Source organism: Urocampus carinirostris, chromosome 15, assembly GCF_059441175.1.
Source record: "Urocampus carinirostris isolate Australia breed hairy pipefish chromosome 15, RoL_Ucar_1.0, whole genome shotgun sequence".
In the NCBI taxonomy this organism is placed as follows: domain Eukaryota; kingdom Metazoa; phylum Chordata; class Actinopteri; order Syngnathiformes; family Syngnathidae; genus Urocampus; species Urocampus carinirostris.
This window is the reverse complement of record NC_142363.1, coordinates 27658230-27678501: the sequence shown is the minus strand read 5'-3', so window position 1 is coordinate 27678501 and position 20272 is coordinate 27658230. Positions and strand designations below refer to the sequence as shown.

The 20272-nt window shown below is 41.2% G+C and overlaps 1 protein-coding gene across 1 annotated transcript; it reads left to right on the top strand.

The window, feature by feature from the left end:
- The first annotated feature begins 791 nt into the window (after window positions 1-791).
- vgll2b (vestigial-like family member 2b) lies at window positions 792-18302 on the top strand. Its single transcript, XM_088354662.1, has 4 exons — window positions 792-1027; window positions 3059-3392; window positions 16080-16496; window positions 18106-18302. Exons 1-4 carry the CDS (start codon window positions 947-949, stop codon window positions 18147-18149), a joined length of 876 nt encoding a protein of 291 aa, XP_088210788.1. The 5' UTR covers window positions 792-946; the 3' UTR covers window positions 18150-18302.
- The last annotated feature ends 1970 nt before the right edge of the window (window positions 18303-20272 follow it).

Sequence of the window (20272 nt, the reverse complement as noted above, 5' to 3'; positions counted from 1 at the left end):
GAGAAACATCCTGATCCGGATCTAGTTCACGTCAGGGAATAATATTATTCTTAATATAATCAAATTCTATAAAAAAAGAACAAAAAAATATCCAAACAGAATAAGCTGTGAGGAAAATAATAATGAAACATTTTCAAAAGTACATGAGCGAAGGAGGGGGGAGGCTAAAAAAAACAAAAATAAATAAAAATAAAGAAATCATCCAGAACATACATTCAAAAGAGCTGACATAAAAAAAACAAAGACCAAAAAAAAAAGACCTAAATAAAAACACCAGTTATAGAACAGAATAGAATATACCTTTATTGTCATTGTTACAAAATGGGTTAACATATTGTGACAACGAAATTGGGCATGACACTCCAGTTTCACACATTCATAGTGAGGTAAAAAAAAAACAAGAAGATAAAGGAACAGAGAAGATAAGGTTATAAAACAAGGACGATAAGGTTATAGTTATAATTTACACAATATTTAAACAAGAAATGTCGGCATGTCACATACAGTTTGGTATCGTAAGGGTTTGTGCAATATGCATTTGGTTATAACAACTGATTAATGATGAATTCAGTGCATTGATCGAAAATGGAAATCGTTTATCCTCATTGTAATGTCACTGCCCTGCATTAAAACCCCCCAACAAATACAAAAACATATCAACTGGCATGCAGGCGAATGAGTGTAGGTGGTCCACAAAGTGGGAGGAGTTGACACAGAGAGCAACAGGACAGTCCCACTTCCCCTCCACGCCTGACACATTTCGCCGCCACCGCAGCTGTTGCGGCACCGGCTCGTCCCCCCTCGCGCACGACATTCGCACCGTTGTGCTCCCCTCGTCCTCTTCGGGCTCTTCGGGTCGCCTCCTTCAGCCTGCCGGGACGGTGGAATGTTGTCGGGGTTCGGCGAGCACTAGTGGCAAGAGTGAAGACGACGGTGCTCTCTTACCATGAGCTGTTTGGATGTTATGCACCCAGCCTATGGACATTACGCCTCCTACGCAGCTCCTGCTTTGGTCAACACGCTACAGGTGGGACACCTTGCTTATTATTATTATTACCCCTCGCTACTTTGCGGCTTCAGTGCACATTATATTCCGTGATCCATTATCCCCGATAGTATATCCCCTGTAAGCAGGGGCAGGCAGAACGCATTTTTGCTGTCTTTGGCAGCTCATTTCTCAACAGTCAACTGCACTTGTGCGCTCCCCTTCCATTATCCCTTACTGCATATTCCTGTGAGAACATTTTTGTTGGGCCCCCCCTTTTTTTTTTTTTGCTATTATTTCCGACCAAAAATGAAATGCTCTCATTCAGCCGTGATCTGTTATCTGCAACTAAATATTGGCGCAAGCTTGGACCGGCAGAAGGTTATATTGTCGGGAGGTTTTTTGGTTTGAACAATTTTATTGACACTTTTAACAGCAATTAAACACATTCACAGTTTTATTATATCATATTCTAACAATATGAGGTTTGAGGTGTGCCATTCTGGCCCGTCAAAAATCAAAAGCATGGACCGGCAAAGCGCTTTTTTTTCCATTCCAGTCCGTTGAAGCATGCCCTCGTGGCCTGCTTGAAAGGAACTGCGCTGTTTTGGCCGCGATCCATTATGCCCAGTCGTCTTTTGAATTTGTGTCATTTGTGGCTGATAACTATTATTATTTTTTTACAAATTTTTCTCCATTAATGGACAGCACCAATGCAGCTGCAATCCATTATTCCCAGTTGATTATTGTTCTGATTGAGGGCTAGCAGAGTGCATGTTAAACAGGGTTGGGTAGGGTTACTTTAACTGGATTACTTTCAATTACTTTTGGATTACTCCAATACCAAATATGCTAATAAAAGACAAAATAAACTAAATATGAATAAAATGATGACTCACAACACGTGGTAAGCTTTCTCTCCTGGCTTTGATCTCCGGCAAAACTAACATAAAATGCGACAGAAACAAAATGAAAATAAATCCAAACAGCTTGCCAACATCATTTTTGCCGTTCCATGTATTCCGTTACTCCCCAAGCCTGCACAAAATTGAGTCATTTTATTCATATTTAGTTTCTTTTGTCTTTTATTAGCATATTTGGTATTGGAGTAATCCAAAAGTAATTGAAAGTAATCAAGTTAAAGTAACCCTACCCAACCCTGATGTTAAATATGGGGGTGTTTAAGTCATAGATTTAGACCCCATTAACCGCGATAAACGTGGGATTACAGTACTGGAAAATGTATTTTCAGAATGGATAGATAGAAGAGTGAAACAAATAATGAGAAAAATGATCAAAAATACAAAAATCTAAAAAATTAAAAATCGCAGAAAAATGGAGATACATGTTTTTGAAAAAGCAGCAACGATATACAAATTTAACACCCTATTAAAAGACAATATCTTTGATTGACATTAATAACCATTTCCCAAAAACATCTCCATCTGTTCAACACATCTGTAATTCATTAAATAAACTTCTAATTTAATATGGTTTCATTAAATTTACAGTTACAGAAAGAAATCATTGGTTCCACCCCTGCAACTGTTATTTTTTGTAATTTTTTGCAAACAATTATTTATGTAGTTAAGAGCTTATATTAACTCACACGCTTTTTTGGTCAAAAACTTTACTTAGGGATCACTTGGTCATTAGTGCAAAGGGTTACTACTTATATGTGCATTTCTAGAATAACCTTTTGTGTTATTACTATGTTGTTATCATGTTATTACCATCTTTTTAACAGGGTGGAATGATTGCACCATATATACCTCTAAGACATCTGGCTTGTATAACAGTACTAAATAATTAACATATATAAATTTTAGGCTTATTTTACGAAAAATTTGGGAAGATTTAATCATGTATTTAAAGACAATGATCAAGTCAATGATTTTGCATGCCAGATAGAAAACAAATTATCCTCGAAAATCATTATGACGCATCACCGGTGAGCTATTATCAGAACCGGTTGGGTAATCTTAGGTGCCTGTGGGTACCACGTGAGTGACCCCTGTTTTAGATTTCAGTTTGAAAATGACACAACATTGCGACACGCTCTCTGTTCTGCAGCCCCGCATCGGTGTGAACGGCACCTCACCCCCGAGCCGGGATTTCATGGAAGCTCCCAGGTGTCCTGAGGGAATGTCCGCCGTCCAGACCGTCGCCAGCAACTCGGCCTCGTCTTCCAGCGCCTCGTCGTCCTCCTCGAGGCCGGACGAGGGCCCCAAAGACAAGCAGGAGGGCCCCGAGGCCGAATACCTGAGCTCACGCTGCGTGCTCTTCACCTATTATCGGGGGGACATCAGCAGCGTAGTGGACGAGCATTTTTCCAGGGCTTTGAGCTCCTACATGGACGGAGAGGGCAAGCGCCGCGTCTCCGAACAACAAATCGCCGCTAACGCAGGTATGCTGCATGGGGGCATCGGAAGTTCTAACCATGAGTATTGTACTTTACCTACTATAAGGTGCACCGGATTAAAAGGCTCATCCTTTCATGAATAGAATAGAATAGAACAGAATAGAATATACCTTTATTGTCATTGTTACAACATGATATATATTGTGACAACGAAATTAGACGTGGCACTCCAGTCCACATTTTACAGTGAGGATATAAGGAAAAAGAAAGAGATAAAGGAACAAAGAAGATGTTTGTACTGTCCTTGTTGTATAGGCTTTGTTTTTCTTCCGGAGGGGGGTGTATGAGGGGGTGAGGAACAGACAGAGATGGGCGGATCCAACTAGATGTTTGATCTTACTGTACACAAGGTCCAGTGTTTTTTTCCCTAATTGCTCAGTCCACGTATTGAATGGATTTGGATTTCATATATAAGCCTCACTGGACTATAAGGCGCATGCAATAAAACTACAGTATGAGCTGCCTTACTCGTGTATACATTGCACACTTATTTGTGCAATCAGTCAATAAAGGTCTCCGACCACAATCACAAAACATTGTCTGCAGCGGGAATCGAACCCACTAGACCACAGGTGGGCAAACTACGGCCCGCCAGGCTTTTTCATCCAGCCCACATAATGAAAATGGACAAAATAGAATGACAATATATCTCTAATTTAAATAAAGTATTACTAATTCAAACTAAAACAATCTGGTGCCTACTCTGTCCCAATTGTCACTTTGTGGATGTACGTTAAAAAACTATAAAAATTCTATAATATTTAGTGCTTAAAACCTGGGACCTAATATAATATTTTGCTTTTATTCTGAAAAGCAAAAAAATACTATAGAAATACCACAACATTTTACCACAGTGATAATATAATACAAAAATAGGATATTACTCTTATTACACAAGAAATATTACAGATACCCACAATTGTAGCCATGTTTTACATAATCAATTTACACGGAATAGGACTGCGGCGAAACCACTACGAACCATTCAGTATGATTGTATTAACCGCTCTCAACCACATGCAGGCATCACAGTTTATTTCGCTTGTTAACACTACCGGTTACACATTGAAAATAAAAACGGGGAAAATGTGATATTTGATGAGTGTTTGTGAAGCATTTTGGGAAACAACAGTTGGTCTGTGTTCATTTTAATGAAAGTGAAAGAGCTACCTTCTGACAATAACGACATACTTTAGCTAGCGGCATCGAACGGCTTTTACAACAAAAACACGAAAAAGCACACAATTAGCCGTGTTTAGGAAGTACAAACAACCGCTCGCTTTTGGTATAACAAAGTCAAACTTGAGATGAAATGTGACAGAAAAGAATAAACTTACGTCGCCGAGTTCCTCCTCGATAAACTGAGCGCCACGTAAGAAGGGGGTGAGGTGGGAGGAGTTAAAGAAGGGGGGGTGAGTGAAGCGGTAACTCACCATGACTAAGCATTGTGTCAGGGCCTCCCCCTCCCCTTCACAATAAGAGTGTCCACACCGTGTCCTCAGTTGACATAAGCTCGCGCTCAATGGCGTCAAGTCAATACAGTAAATGCTTTTATTGAGAAGGTAAGGAATATTTTTTAGACCCGCGAAGCTCTGAACCCGCAAAAGTGGAACCGCGAACTAGCGAGGTTCCACTGTATATTGTATTTCGTAGCAGCTTTCAGGACACCCAAGGCTGCTGTGCATACGAGTAGGACACAACAATGAACGAAGAGTAAAGCAAAAGTAAAACAAGCAAGTAATAAATAGCCAATAAAACACATTATAGGTAAAAGGGGCCGTGTGTGAGAAATATGGTCAAGAAAGTCGACAGGGTGGCAGAATTCCGGAGGTCAAGCGGCAATGAGTTCCAGAGCTGGGGGGGCAGAGCGGCTGAAAGCTCTGCTCTCCATGGAGCTGAGGCGGGCAGGGGGTATAGTGAGCTGGAGGGAGGAAGATGATCTGAGGGTGCGGGATGGCGTGGCAGTGTGAAGAAGGTTATAGAGGTAGGGAGGGGCAAGGTTATGAATGGCCTTGTAGGTGTAGAGCAGGACTTTGGAGTTGATTCTATGGTTGATTGGGAGCCAGTGGAGGACAGGGGTGATGTGATGGCGAGAGGGGGTTTTGGTGAAGGGATCTTTTCTACAAATTACTTATTATTCACAAACAATGGGGGAAAAATGATTTACATGTTTGGAATTTAAGGTGTTAACTGGTTTGAAATAAATGAATACATTAATAAATGACTAAATAAATGAAAAAATATATAAATATCCAAACAAATAAATACAAAATTCTAGCAGTGCATGGGCGATAAAATGAGACTACATCAGATAAAACTACTAGGCTGGGCCTAAAACGCTGAGATTATTTTCTTTACTGCTCTCTAGTGGCCACAAGCGGCATTTGGTTTGGATTTATTTTAAAAATAATAACTTTTGATAGAAATGAACTAGAGACGTGGTTGTTTTTCTTTTAGCATACTCGGAAGTTTGTGGCAGGCCGGAATAAATCCCCCAGGACATATGTTTTACACGCCTCCTCTTGAGTACAGGCAATACAGATCACATATGAAAAGGCATTATAGATTATCTTATTATCCAACTAATTCTTCTCATGGTGGCAAAATTAAGGTTGGAGAAATGAGAACACAGAAAGTTGTTCTAACATATATTTTAAAAAATGCAAGAAAGCTTAAGTGTATTTGATGTAGAATTGAACTTTGTGTATATTTACATCTTTCAAGACGACATACTCATTTCTCCATCCTCTAACATTTATTTCTGGCACCGTGAATAGAAATCGTGTTATATCCAATCTCGTGCCTTCACATATGTCACAAGTGGTCTTGTGGTTAAATGTCGGAGGAACATTGGGTAATATTTATCCACTAGATGGCCCTGTATTGTCCAATGCAAATGAAAAGTGCAAATGAGCACACCGTAGCAGCAAGATGACAGACAAACATGGCAGTGACTACCAGTCATGGATTCCACTATAAAAAAAGAAATAAAAATGTTCTCCAACTTTGAACATCTATAAAAATTAGCACAGGTATAATAGTTCATCTAGTTCTGCCTATTATTCCAAACGATTTCTTTCACTGAATTACATTTTTTAGTACCACTAGGAAGTACTAAATATTACACGCTGTCCCTTTAAGTGAGCAATGTTATTTGATTGATGAATCCTTGCACAAATACGTTAAAATCTCGTGTAGTGATGCTCACCTATAAATTCTGTATGCACGCATTTCCAATCCTGTCGACCATATTTTACAGTATATATGTGTATATATATATATATATATATATATATATATATATATATATCATCTCATTAGCCGTACCGCTTTTCCTCGTTAGGGTCGCGGGTGGGGCTGGAGCCCATCCCAGCCATCTCCGGGCAGTGGGCAGGGGACACCCTGAACTGGTTGCCAGCCAATCGCAGGGCAAACAGGGACAGACAACTCATTCGCTCATTCACACCTAGGGACAATTTGGACCGGCCAATTAACCTGACATGCATGTTTTTGGAATGTGGGAGGAAACCGGAGTGCCCAGAGGAAACCCACGCAAGCACGGGGAGAACATACAAACTCCGCACAGAAAGTCTGGAGCTGGATTTGAACCCACGACAGGTTCCCATGACATGAACTGTGCCGCACAAGCGCTAACCACTGCGAAGAGTAAGTCCCTGGTGAGACTCAATTGTGCATTAGTCTAGGGCAGGGGTCGGGAACCTTTTTGACTCAAAGAGCCATAAAAGCAAAAAATATTAATTTTATTTTGGGAAAGAGCCACACCATATATTATGAGACAAATTTACTAAATTGCTAAACCCGCGCCCCAGACAAAAGCTTAGTCTTCAGCACATTTATTTTTGATGATTTGATAAAAATTATGAAAAGAGAATAATGCCAGAGCCCCTGTCCCAAATTCAACAAACAGACCACTTTAAACTTGTCTCTTTCTTGCAATTACTCAAGATCGGTTAAACTCCTTTTGACCCTTTTTTTCATACATATTGGTTTCAAAACCAGATGCAAGCATTTATTTTGTAAAAACGTCACAACATTCTGAGAATAGGGAGCCTTATGTGCTTACCTTTAGCGAGAGATGGGAGGGAATGCTTGTACTTTTTGCATAGCTCCACCCATCCCTCCCACTCACCCAATCAAATGACTAAGTTCTCTTCCGGTGTTTTGGCGTATTTACAGTTCTGTGGATTCATCATAAAGTATCTGAACACTGAACACAGATTATATAGTGAACTTTTAAATAAAGGATTCTTTAGCGTTGTACAGCCAAAACGAGTTTTTTTTCCCCTTTTTTTGTGTGACACCTTGACTGTAAATTGTAGTGAAAAACGTGCCCTATATATACTGCGAAGTGTTTCCTTTGCATTTAGCTTTGGTTTGGCTTTACGTGTGCCTGAATAGCATAGACATTCCCCGTTTTGAACAAAATGGAGAAATTTTGCATGCAATCAAATTGGTCTCTGAGCCATAGGTACTCATAGAAAGAGCCATATATGGCTCGCGAGCCATAGGTTCCCGACCCCTGGTCTAGGGTATGCATGTTTTGTGTCCCTTAAGGGCTTTTCTCATTCTTTGCGCACACACACACACACACAGTGTCCCCAAAACTTGTTTGTAAGGAAATACTGGAGATTAGAGCCATTGCTGTCCTTGTTTTATATATATATATATATATATATATATATATATATATATATATATATATATATGGTGTATTGGGTTATAAAGTGCACTTTTACAATTCTGCCCAATTTGGGGTTTTTAGTTGCGCCTTATAGTCCGGAAAATACGGTAGTCATATGTTAGAAGGGGCAACACATGCTGTATTTGACCCCTCAGGGTGAAAAACAGACAGGTGACTCATTTTTTCAACTTATGAACTGTTGTCCCATGGAAAGGTCAGAGGTTATAGGTCACGAGGTTCTAGGGAGTGGCATGAGTTCAACGGTGACATTGAGGACGAGACAGATTCAGGCAGACTGATTCGTATTTTTTGCTGCCTTAGACACTGCAAATTAAAAATGGAGTTGAATTATCGTTTTTAAAAGTATTTTTCGTGCCATGGGAAAAATGGAATTGCTCATTCTAATGATTTTTCTTTTATTTCTAATGCTGATTGTTTTAAATATTTTATTCATATTAATTTCAAGAATCAAGTATACAGTATAGAATTACTACCTAATATGAGAAATAGAATCAACAATCTGCTGTATTTTTCTCATTTTAAAGACCATTTTCATTTTTTAATTTTCATAATTTCACTATTAAAATATTTTGATTATTTTAAAGATATCTTCAAATCCTTCCCATGTTTTAATTTATTTATTGAGGAAAATATTGTACAAAATTCTTTAATTACCTGAATGTTTGTTAATTTTCAAATAATAATTAATACGGTAAAATAGTAATAAATCTTTCCAAGACTGTATTTCAAGAAAAAAAAGTCATTAAAAATGACAAAAATGTGCCTGTAGTGTTATTTTGTACAAATTGAAAATATTAAAATAAACTAAACAAAAATCATTAACGTTATTATAACGTTTAAACTTTTTTAATCCTGTAAAATAAGTAAAATGATACTTAAAATGACCAAATAAGGGGAAAAGTAGCAAAAAACACACACAAATGTTTTGGGACCATGGCCAACCCAAATGCCCAAAAACCCAAACAAGTTGGTCAAGCTTTCGTCCCTCTAGATGAAACGGGACACGAGAAAGCAGCCTTGTCACTCGGGTCAGGGTGACACAACACACTCTTCTGTTCAACAGCAGAGCCCGACAGCTTTCACTGGTTTACCCCTGCCGCATCATATGGGTGCCCTGCCCATCCCTTCCAATCTCCTCTTTCTTCCACTCAGTCGCTTTACTTCCACATCCTCTCACATTTAGTGACCCTATAACTAGGGTTTGCGAGACCTTTCGGTCTCCTGCCCCCCTTCCTTTGCCTTGCTGTCTCTTAGGGAATAGAGATAGAGAGGATCCCCAGTCCCCTCGCTCCCTCCACTTTAGTCGCCTCATACGACACGCAGCGGACCACAGTGGGAGAATTCTCAAACCTCCTTGGAAAAAGGTCCCCTTACCACAGGACTAACAAATATGAATACATTTTGAAAAATATTTTTGGCTTTGTTTGGTTGAATGGATTCCTTAACCACAGAGGTCATAGGGGCACCATTTCCTGTGGTGTGTATTGGGCAAGTACAGCCTGGTGGCACCCATCCCTCTCCAGGCCAACATGTGTTTCCACCCGGTCTTAGACTGTGATAAGCGAATGTGCTAACCAAGGTAGAGTGTGTCGGCAAAGGTGTCTTTAGAAAGTTGTTTTCTATTTAGTATGCCCAACTGAGTTCAAAGAGTCCTTATAATTTGCTGTTCTAGGCACGCAGTTTTCTGTTAGTGTAGCATGAAAATGGTGAAAGTAAGAAAAGGCCTGTTTTGAAAAGCATTTATTCGAGCACGTCTAAGAAATGCATGTACCTTCACGCGCTAAATAAAGAGCTTGTCAGAGGCTGCAATCATCACACTAGCCAGGAGATGGCGGCAGCAAGTAAAAAAGTTCCAAATTCCGTAGAGCGCCTTCAAAGGTGGGGTGCATCATTTGAGAGGTCCTTAAAAAGTTAAAAGATTTTCTCTATTTAGTATGAGTTACAAAATTTTAAAGAGTCCTTTTGTTTTATTTTCAAATCCGTCTGTCTGCCAAGTATTACTTATAGCAAAGCTGGGCAGAACACATTAGGTAGGAGGAATGGGGCCTGGGGGAGTGCTAGAGGCTGCCATTATCCTCGTCCGTCCATTTCTTCCCTTTCTATTTGTTGGTTTAGCACGAAAAAGTAAGAAAGTAGAAAAGGCCTGCTTCAAAACGCCAAGATGAAAAAAGCAAAGCAAGCTGACTGAGGCTGCAATGATGACTTAAACCAGGAGATGGCAGCAACGGGTGAAAAGATTCCAAATTCCGTACAGCATCTTTGACAAGTCTCGAAAAAAATCAAAAGTAAAAAATAGGGCGAGTGTTCAAAGTTTCAGACAGGCACCACTGTCCTCCCCCTTCTTGAAAAAAAAACATGTTAGCATGACATGTCCGAAAAGGAATAGAAATAATCATATGCTTATTTCATCCTGCCCCTTGGACTACCCTAATAATTGGGTCTTACAGCTAGATCTCTTGTGTATTTACATATAACAAACCCTCACAAATATATATATTTACATAGGTTCTGTGGATGCACAGTCCCTTTATCATCATCATCACCACCACAATCGCTATTTTCACCAAACTATATAATAAGTATCTATTCTAATTACAATAATTCTCACCGGTGCCAACTGACTGATTTGTGGTGTGTGTTATCCATCATCAAAGTCTTTGAACCTGCTGCCAGAAAGGGGCGCCCCCCCAAGCGCATACAGGTAGCTTGAGCCAGATACATCCAGCCTCAAAACTCCCACTTGTCTGTCCTAACTATGAGTTGTGCAGATATGTCTGTTTTTTTTTTACGTTCTTATCAAAAAGTAATCGCCATGTGATTGAATCTCCATTTATTTAGTTTTTTTTTTGGTTTTCACCATCGTTACCCACATATTTATTTGCGACATTGTTTTGTTAATAAATGCAGATCTAGATTGTAATGAATTTGCATAACTGTGACAGCAATATAACCGATTTAACAATAACAATGAGAAGAGTCATAGTTGATGATGATAATAACAACAACATAAACAATAGTTGTGAAAATAGTTATAAAGTAATGACAATTAGCTTAATTTTTAGTTTGACCTATCTATTTATTCACTGTATGAGGCTTCTGCTCCAACATTATTTGGATACTTGTGATACTACTACTAATAATTACAATAATAGTCACAAACAGTTATAATAATAATCATTATCATTATCATGCTTAATAAAGTGACTCATTTGGCACCAACCGCCGCGGGTTCTGATTGGCTCCCTGTCACTATTTAAACCCAGTCCTGTCAATACCCTGTTCAGTCCGTCTGCTAACCTCTGTGTATACAAGGCAAGCCTTTTTCGACCCTGACTCACGCCTGTCCCGTTTGTCTCCGGCTCTTGACCTGTTTTGATCCCGACCACGTCTGCTCTACCGTCCCGGCTTACGACCCATTTTTGATCCCGACTACGTCTACTCTCCCGTCCTGTCTGACTCGTTTCCGACCCCGACCCCGCTTTGCTCTCCTAGTCCCGGCTACCGACCAGTTTTTCCGTCCCCGAGACCGCCATCGCTCGCTACGGAAGATCCACTTCCGTGTTCGGATCACAATCTGAGGGCGAGAGCAACTTGCTTCTTGCATCCTGCGAATACCGGCTCGTGGGCACAGCCCTTCCTCTTTCTTTCAATGAAACTTGTGGTAAACATTACGCGATTGGGTCTACCATTTGTGCTGGTCCTGACAGTCATAGTTATAATAATAATAATAATACCAGACTAGTTATTAGTTCTACCCATCTATTAACTCTATAATGTTGCTTATCACTTTCATCCGGCCACGAAAAATAATGAAAATAATAACAATAGTGATTCAGTAGTGAACAGTTAATAACAGTTATGATTATAATAAATACAATAATAGCGAGGTTGTGGCAGCACGGCGGGGCAGTGGTTAGCGCGTGTGCAGCACAGTTCTGAGGTCATGGGTTCAAATCCAGCTACCAGCTTTCCTGTGTGGAGTTTGCATGTTCTCCCTGTGCTTGCGTGGGTTTCCTCTGGGCACTCCGGTTTTCTCCCACATTCCAAAAACATGCATTATCAGGTTAATTGGCCGGTCCAAATTGTCCCTAGGTGTGAATGAGCAAGCGAATTGTCTGTCCCTGTGTGCCCTGCGACTGGTTGGCAACCAGTTCAGGGTGTCCCCTGCCCACTGCCCGAAGACAGCTGAGATGGGCTCCAGCATCCCCGTGACCCTACTGAGGATAAGCGGTGCGGATAATGGATAGCAAGGTTAACTATTACATTATTATAACTTAGGCCAGTTTTCTAAGGACTACATTGTTATTATTTATTTTGCCTCCAAGTATTATCTCTTTTCTCTCTTCAAAGTCTTTATAACATATTTTACCCTGGATTGCCATGTCTAATCTCATTGTATACAACGTTGATATAAATGACAATAAAGACAATTCAATTCACTTGAACGTTTTCTACATCCTGCCTCCCAACAGACTATGTTTGTCCAAACGTCCTCACCTCGCAACCGCGCGGGGCGAGCCCTCCTTCAAAACCCTGCCCCCCCAACACCCCCCCCCTCCACAATGGCCGCCGTCAGATTTATGCCCCGCGTGGTGTCTCTTTTCCAAAAGAATATCTAAATATAAAAGTCCAGCCGCTTAAAACATATAACGGCTTGCTGACATTCTGTCAAGGGCGAAGAGGAGCAAGAGTGGGGGGTCGGGGGCAAAAAAACAACAGGTGGGGAGAACGGTGGGCTCGGGGTCGCGGCGGGAGTGTGTTTAAGACGTGCATCGGGGTCGAACTGACATGATAGTGCGAGATGTCACCGCTGTGGGTGATTTAGGACGCTTTGAGGGGGCAGCGTGGGCCTTATATAGGCGCCTTGCAGGGATATAGGGCCCCCGGGCGAGGGCTACACGCACTCGTTTTTATTTGGGAGCTAGCGTGGTGCGGCTGCATGATCCAATGGGGAAGATATCCGGGCGAGGGGGGGCTAAGCTGTCATGTGACCGCCCTCTTTTTATTTTTTTCCAGCTTTTGCACTTGGGGGGGAGGACAACTGGCTGGGGTTTAAACATAAGCACTTGGCTTGTTGGACGGCTGGGGAAAGGTGGCACACGAGAAAAAATAAGGGGGGGGGGGTTATTTTTCTCATTTCTTCAATTCAAACTATATTTTTCACCCTTTTCTCTAAGAAAATAGGTAAAGGTCAATCATTATTTTGAAGCTCATTTTGAATATGATATATAATGCAACAATCTATTTGTTTTACCTACCGTAAATTCCGGACTATAGAGCGCACCTGATTATAAGCCGCACTCACCACATTTTAAGAGGGAAAACGATTTTGTACATACACAAGCCGCACCTGTATATAAGCCGCATGCGCTCACATTGAAAAAATGTAACACAAACACAAAATTAACTCAAACCCGACTTCAAGTCCCGCGATTGAAACTGAATGTCCTTCATTAAGGTACACAGTCCAAAATTCACAGCCGGCAAAATGAACGGAAAATGATACCGGTACTTAAAGTTTGATGCAGACCTGCAGAGTCCGGGTCCCGTTGAAAGTAATCCAAGGAAAAAAGTGTATATTTCCAAAGGTAAGGGTGGGAAAAATATATCAGATGAAGACATTTACTCACGCAACTCCTTTTTCTTTAACCAACTTTTCCCCCCCCTCTTCTTTCCTTGTCTGTCCCTCACCTTTGGGGTCCCCACTTAAACTCGGCACCCCGCGTTTGTTCCGCCCCTCATTTTTCGTTCATCCGTGCAAAACATATCAGAATAAGTGTCTAAAATAAATACAAATAAATACATTACAAAAATATACAGTTGCAAATACATATTATACATGGGTTACAAATATTTACAAAGAAAGACGGTACACCGAGAGAGTTTTCAAAGCTTTAATAATAATAATAATATAGCTTTGACAGGGCAGTTAATGCGCCGCTAGCGGCCGTTAGAAAAATTACATAAATTGGCCGCGTCACTGAATAAGCCGCAGGGTTGAAAGTTAGGGAAAAAAGTAGCGGTAGAATTTACGGTATTTGTTTAATTTCAATCAGATAATTGCTTTTTTAATGATTAAGTTAACTATATTACAATTCTTTAATTAGGATTATTTTTCCCTTTTTTTTATATCTGTATTGATTATTTTTATTTAATAAATTATTTCCTATTTCACTAAATTTTTGTTTAATATTTAATGTTTTTTCCCGATTTTCCAATATATATATATATATATATATATATATATATATATATATATATATATATATACCAGATATTCAGTTATTATCATGATTACCGATGTGAATCAGCTGTGCCCGCTCATTTGGCGCCAACCGCTGCGGGCTCTGATTGGCTCCCTGTCCCTATTTAATCCCAGTCCAGTCAATCAATCCCCTATTGTCAGTCTGTCTGCGAACCTCTGTTTATACAAGGCAAGCCTTTTTCAACCTTGACTCCCGCCTGTCCCGTTTTTGCTCCAGTTTGTCTCCGGCTACGACCTGTTTTTGATCCCGACTATGTCGACTCTCCCGTCCTGGCTTACGACTCGTTTCCGACCCGATCACGCTTTGCTCTCTCAGTCCTGGCTACCGACCTGTTTTTCCGTCCCTGAAACCGCCAACGCTCGCTACGGAAGACCCACTTCCGTGTTCGGATCACAGTCCGAGTGCAAGAGCGACTTGCTTCCTGCAGCCCTTCCCCTTTCTTTCAATAATAGTTGTGGTAAACGTTACGCAATTGGGTCCTGTTTCCGTTCTGGTTCTGACAATTATTGGTATATAGTTGGGTACGTAGTGTTTCCATTCTGTTATATTTTAATTTTTTTGTTACTTTTTATGAATATATATATTATAATTTTTTCTCCCCATTTTGCCATATTTTAATTGATTTTTATTTAGTTAAGGATAAAGAACCATCAGTGATCTAGATGACAAACGAAAAGATACAAGAGACACATTTTGTTGTGAAATTTCACATGTTACAATGACAATAAATTTCTAAGAATAGAAGAACAGGACAGAAATAATTGTCAGTGTGACGTGTGAAACGCACAACCAAATAAACATTTGTTTCTGGTACCGTGATTACAAACATGTGATAATAAGATAATAGTTAACGCCTTTTACTCTGTTATACATACCGCTGGTGGTCCAGTGGTTAGAATTCTCAACGCCGCAACTCAGGTTTGATTCCCGTTGCATCCAACTTGTAAAAGAGCTGTGAAAAGTGAAACAAAATATTATTATTATATCTGATCAAAAATCAGGGATGCACGTTATACACAAGTGTGTCACTACTAGAACGGAATCAGGACCCAAATGCGTAGCGTTAACCACAAGTTTATTGATAAAAAGAGGAACGGCAGCACCCGCGATCCGCTGCTCGCTGGACGCGGGGAGCAAGCCGCTCACACAATCGGATCGTGTTCCGAATACGGAAGTGGATCTTCTGGAGCGGGAGTTGGCGGTGTCGAGGACGGAAGAAACAGGTTGATAGCAGGGGCAGGAGAGCAAAAACGTGGTCGGGATCAAAAACGAGTCATAAGCAAATGTGGTCAAGGTCAAAAAACAGGTCGTAGCCGGAGACAAACGGGGAGATGGGAGTCAGAGTCAAAGTGCTTGCCTTGTAGAAACAGAGGTTTGCTGACGGACTGACAACAGGTGAGACAAAGGACCGGGCTTAAAAAGGACAGGGAACCAATCAAGCAGCCCGCAGCGGCTGCCGCCAACGAGTGGGCACGAGTGATATCAATCAGTCATTATGACAGAGTGTGCATTATAGACAAATAAGTGCAGTGATTGTGAGCCTCCAAAAAGACCCACAGCCCTCCAATTAAGGCACATTTTCGGTGCCATTTATTCAGTAGTCCAGCTTAGAAGAAAATGTGTTTTATCATGTGGCTGCCGGAATAAAATGAGTTTGACACACCTACGATGTCTTTTCACCAGAAACGTCTTCACCCAGCAACCGCCGAAGCTTTCCCCCTTCCTTCTGGGACAGCACCTATTCGACGCCGCAGAGTCGGGCCCACTGCGAGACGGGGCCAGCTTCTTATTCTGTGGACCCCTACGCCTCGGGGTTGCACCCGGGTCTGCCGCACCCCCACCCTCACCCCCACCCGGCAGAGAGCTGGGGCTACACCCAAACTCAGGCCTACGGGCCCCCCAGGCCCCTGCACGAACTCTACTCGGCCTCCACGTTGGACCCCCACTACGGGCCCCTGCTCATGCCTGCCGTGCGGCCTGCCCACCTGCCGGCCTTGCCCTCCCACTACGAAGTCAGCAAACTGGAGCCGGGGGCCTCCTGGCCCCCCCTGTTGGCCCCGGGCGACGTGGGACAAACTCTGGCCCTTAATATGGACACAGGTAAATAAACATTTTTTTTTTGCGCAGGAATAATATAATACTGGACAAATTTTTAACATATAGTTCTCTGTTACTTCCCTAAAGAACACATGCAGATTCTAAAGCTAAACCATTTTAAGACATGTACGACGTACAAGAAAATCTGTACGGGAAAACGCAAATTTGTCAATGAAGGGTACCATCCGGTATACACCGACTATCCCGACACGGCAAATCAAGTCAAACGAGTTCGCCGCGGTAGCCTCTATCTCGGTATCGTTTTTTTCATTGCAAACAAAGCGGGCAGTTTGATGCTACCGTGCGCATGCGTCTGCCGCCTAGGGATTTCCCATCAAGCATCATTCTGTGGTAGTTGTGTAGTGAAAGGAAATCCGTCTCTTTTTAGAGAACCGTCTTTTTCGGCTCAACTCATTAAAGAAAGCCGGCTCTCAAACAGCTCACTAGCTTTGATCCATTTTTTCCTTCTACAGTGAACGTCCACGCTACTTAATTTTTGAACTTTTTTGATAATAAACCTCATTCATGTCGAGCAACTCAACATCTCACAACAAAATGTTAATTAACAATATATATGATATAACGAAACACATGTACAATATAACATGCAAACTACATAAATAAACACGTTTGAAAAAAAAAATATGGTGTAAGATGATTTTGTATTTTTTAAGGGAAAATACGACACTTTGTAAGGGCATGGAGCCCTGGAGGTTGACAGGTATGTGACTGTCAGAAGGCAAATTTGTCGGGAGGCGTGGATCCATTATCCCTAGTTGACTATTGCTGATAGCAAGGGCCAGCAGAGCAATTATGTGTCATGCGTGGCCGCTCTTCCCCGTTTTTTCTGCCTAAAATGAACTGCACGTGTGCGGCAGCAACCCATTATCTGTACTCTATTGCTGCGAGAATATGTTAATTTAGCACATTTTTGCCAATCTCACAGGGTTTTGGTCCCTTTAGGCACGATAAACAAGGGATAACAGTATTTTTGCGGGATTGTCAGTTTTTGCTGGGTTAGTTTTCCTAAGCTTGGTCAAATTTTGACCCAAACAGGTTGTTTTTTTTACCACATGCATCATTTATTTTGGTTCTAATGGAGAAGTGATCTTTTACTGTCCTAGTATAAAGTGCAATTGACCCTCCACCACAATAGGGGGCAGTGGCGCTTTCATTGGCAGAGTGTATTGTTTGCATAAGCATCCAATGTTTGCACATAGAGTATGAAGAGTAGAGATGAAATCTGGCAGACCCTCAAGTGACCTCCATGAAAAAAATATCCAACAGGGATGAGGAGACGGGGATAAATAGGAAAACGAAAACGAGAGGTTTTCTTCTTCCTAGGTTTGTTCTCCATGTTTAACAGCATTTTGTATGAATTGAGAACGAAAATAACCTAGGTTGAGTTTTGAGATAAATTGGGTTACAAGGCATACAGTTTTTGGAGTCCCTTTTTACACAGACGTGTTTACTGGAAAACACGTGCAGGTACTACAACTAATGCATAATCCTCTCCCCCCAAAATCCCTTTAGGGCTACAGAAGGTTCCATGACAACGTTAGCTTCCCTTTGCCGGCGCTAATCAGCATTTGCCTATTGTTCCCCTGCTCAGGCCTGCAGCAGCACAAGAAAGGCAAGGAGCTCTACTGGTTCTAACGAGGCCCACAGCCAATTAGGACCTGGACTTCCTCCCATTTTGAACAAGTGTGTCCTTTTATCCCTCGACACACTCGCACACGCACAACTGGACCTCCCCCCCTGACAAGAACCAGCCCGGCTCCAGGTGGACGTGCATGCACCATGGAGATAAGACATAATCTGGACTTTTCCACCGGGTTCTTCTCCTGGGGCAGATCTTGGCGTGGAGATGCAGCCACTAAAACAGGACCTGTGGGAGTTACGACCATGTGCCTGGTGATCTCCGTTTCAGGCCAAAAAGTCATCCGACATGATGCTGTTACTATTTATTGGTGTTGCTTTTTTGGGAATTATTTGCTTTATAGGCCAGTGCTTCTAAAATGGACTGTGGTTGTTTTCTGGGTGTTTTTTTCAAAGATAACTGACAGGAATGGCCACACGGGATTTTTCGAAAGACATCTTAAAGCCCCAGTGTGTAATAAATGGCGAACCCTAGCGGTGTCAAAATACTACATTCAAATGAAACACTACCGAAAGGATTAGATAGATAGATAGATAGATAGATAGATAGATAGGGACATTCACACTTCCAGCAGTCTCCTTGTGTTGAAAAATAAAATAATAGAATAGAATACAAAAATACCCAATATAACGTGTTGATTTAGAGTATTTAAATAGTGCTACAGGAAATACAGACTGTAATAAGATTAGGGTAATATGCAAATGTGGGCTTTTACTCCCCCGGGTGGAGTTAAAGAGCCTCATGGCATGAGGAAGAAATGATCTCCTCAGTATGTCTGTGGAACAAGACTGTGATTAGGGTTGCCATGTCAGTTTGGTCCACGTGGGATAGGCAAAACAAAACACAATTTCTATGCCTATTTTTGAACTGAATCATGTGTAAAACAAACCGGATCAGGTTTAAACCGAAACCCGACGTCCGAGAGACATCCAAAGCTGGATGGGTCCATTTTGTTTTTTAGATCCGATCCAATCAGCACAAATTGGTTGAAAGAGACGCGAATTGCCTGTCTAGCACTTAACATCCACTTCATTCCCACAGCTGAACCCTGCATGACTGTTGTGTTCCACTTTTTCCACTGTTTCCTTCTCTAGCCATTCACATCACCCACTTGGCTGCAGGCTATGGCCAACCGCTAGCTGTTATTTTCATTGTTAGCTGCCCTGAAAAATGATGGTAGGCTCTTGCATCTTTTACTGAACTTTTCAGCTCTGACCAACTCCAGCTATCGGGTCTTTTCAGCTGCCTTTTTTAAGATGTTGAAAATATGAGTTTTTTGAGGACAACAATTTTACAGATTTGACTATTTTTGGACTCAGTTTGGTCCATGTCGGATGGACAAAACCCAACCCGATTTTATACGTCTATTTTTGAATGAAATAATGTCTAAAACGTACCGAACCGGATATAGTAAAAAAAATCTGATGTCGGAAAGACCTTCAGTGCTGGTTGGGTTTATTTATTTTCTAGATCTGATCCACAAAGCATGAAATTGTTGAACAATTATAGAATTAATTAGTTAAAAAGTGAACTTTGAAAAGAAAAATCTCTTTCAAGACATTGAAAATACAACTTTTGGGGGGCAAAATTGGAAAAAAAAAATTAATTTTTAGAATCAATTTGGTCCATGTTGGACAGGCAAAGCACAGAACAATTTTAGATGTCTATTTTCGAACAAAATTGTGTCTAAAATGGACCGGACGTGGAGCCTTACTACTACAGAAGTGCAAAAAAAACAATAATTTTCGAGCTAGCTTAGTGCTGTTAGCACTTAACATCCACTTAATTCCCACAGCTGAACCCTGCATGGCCGCTGTTCCACTTTTTTCTACTGTTTCCTTCTCTAGCCACTCACATCAGCCACTTGGCTGCAGGCTATGACTGCTGTTTTTTTCATTGTTAGCTGCTCTAAAAAATGATGGTCAGCTCTTGCAATCTTTTACTGACCTTTTCAGTTCTGACCAACTTCAGCTATCAGGTCTTTTCAGCTGCTCCGGTTGTTTCAAGCCGGCTTAGTTTTTTTTGTCCTCGCTGGCAGGGATTAGCGCTAGCTCTCATGTCCTGTCGCTGACAGATATAAATCTTTGCTAACGCAAAAAAATATGGAATTAGGTTTCCA

Bases quoted from the DNA above. Each gene is read 5' to 3' on its own strand.
- vgll2b (XM_088354662.1), top strand. From the start codon at position 947: ATGAGCTGTTTGGATGTTATGCACCCAGCCTATGGACATTACGCCTCC. The intron at 1,028-3,058 runs GTGGGACACCTT...TCTGTTCTGCAG, and splicing joins CTTTGGTCAACACGCTACAG to CCCCGCATCGGTGTGAACGG. The intron at 3,393-16,079 runs GTATGCTGCATG...TCTTTTCACCAG, and splicing joins ACAAATCGCCGCTAACGCAG to AAACGTCTTCACCCAGCAAC.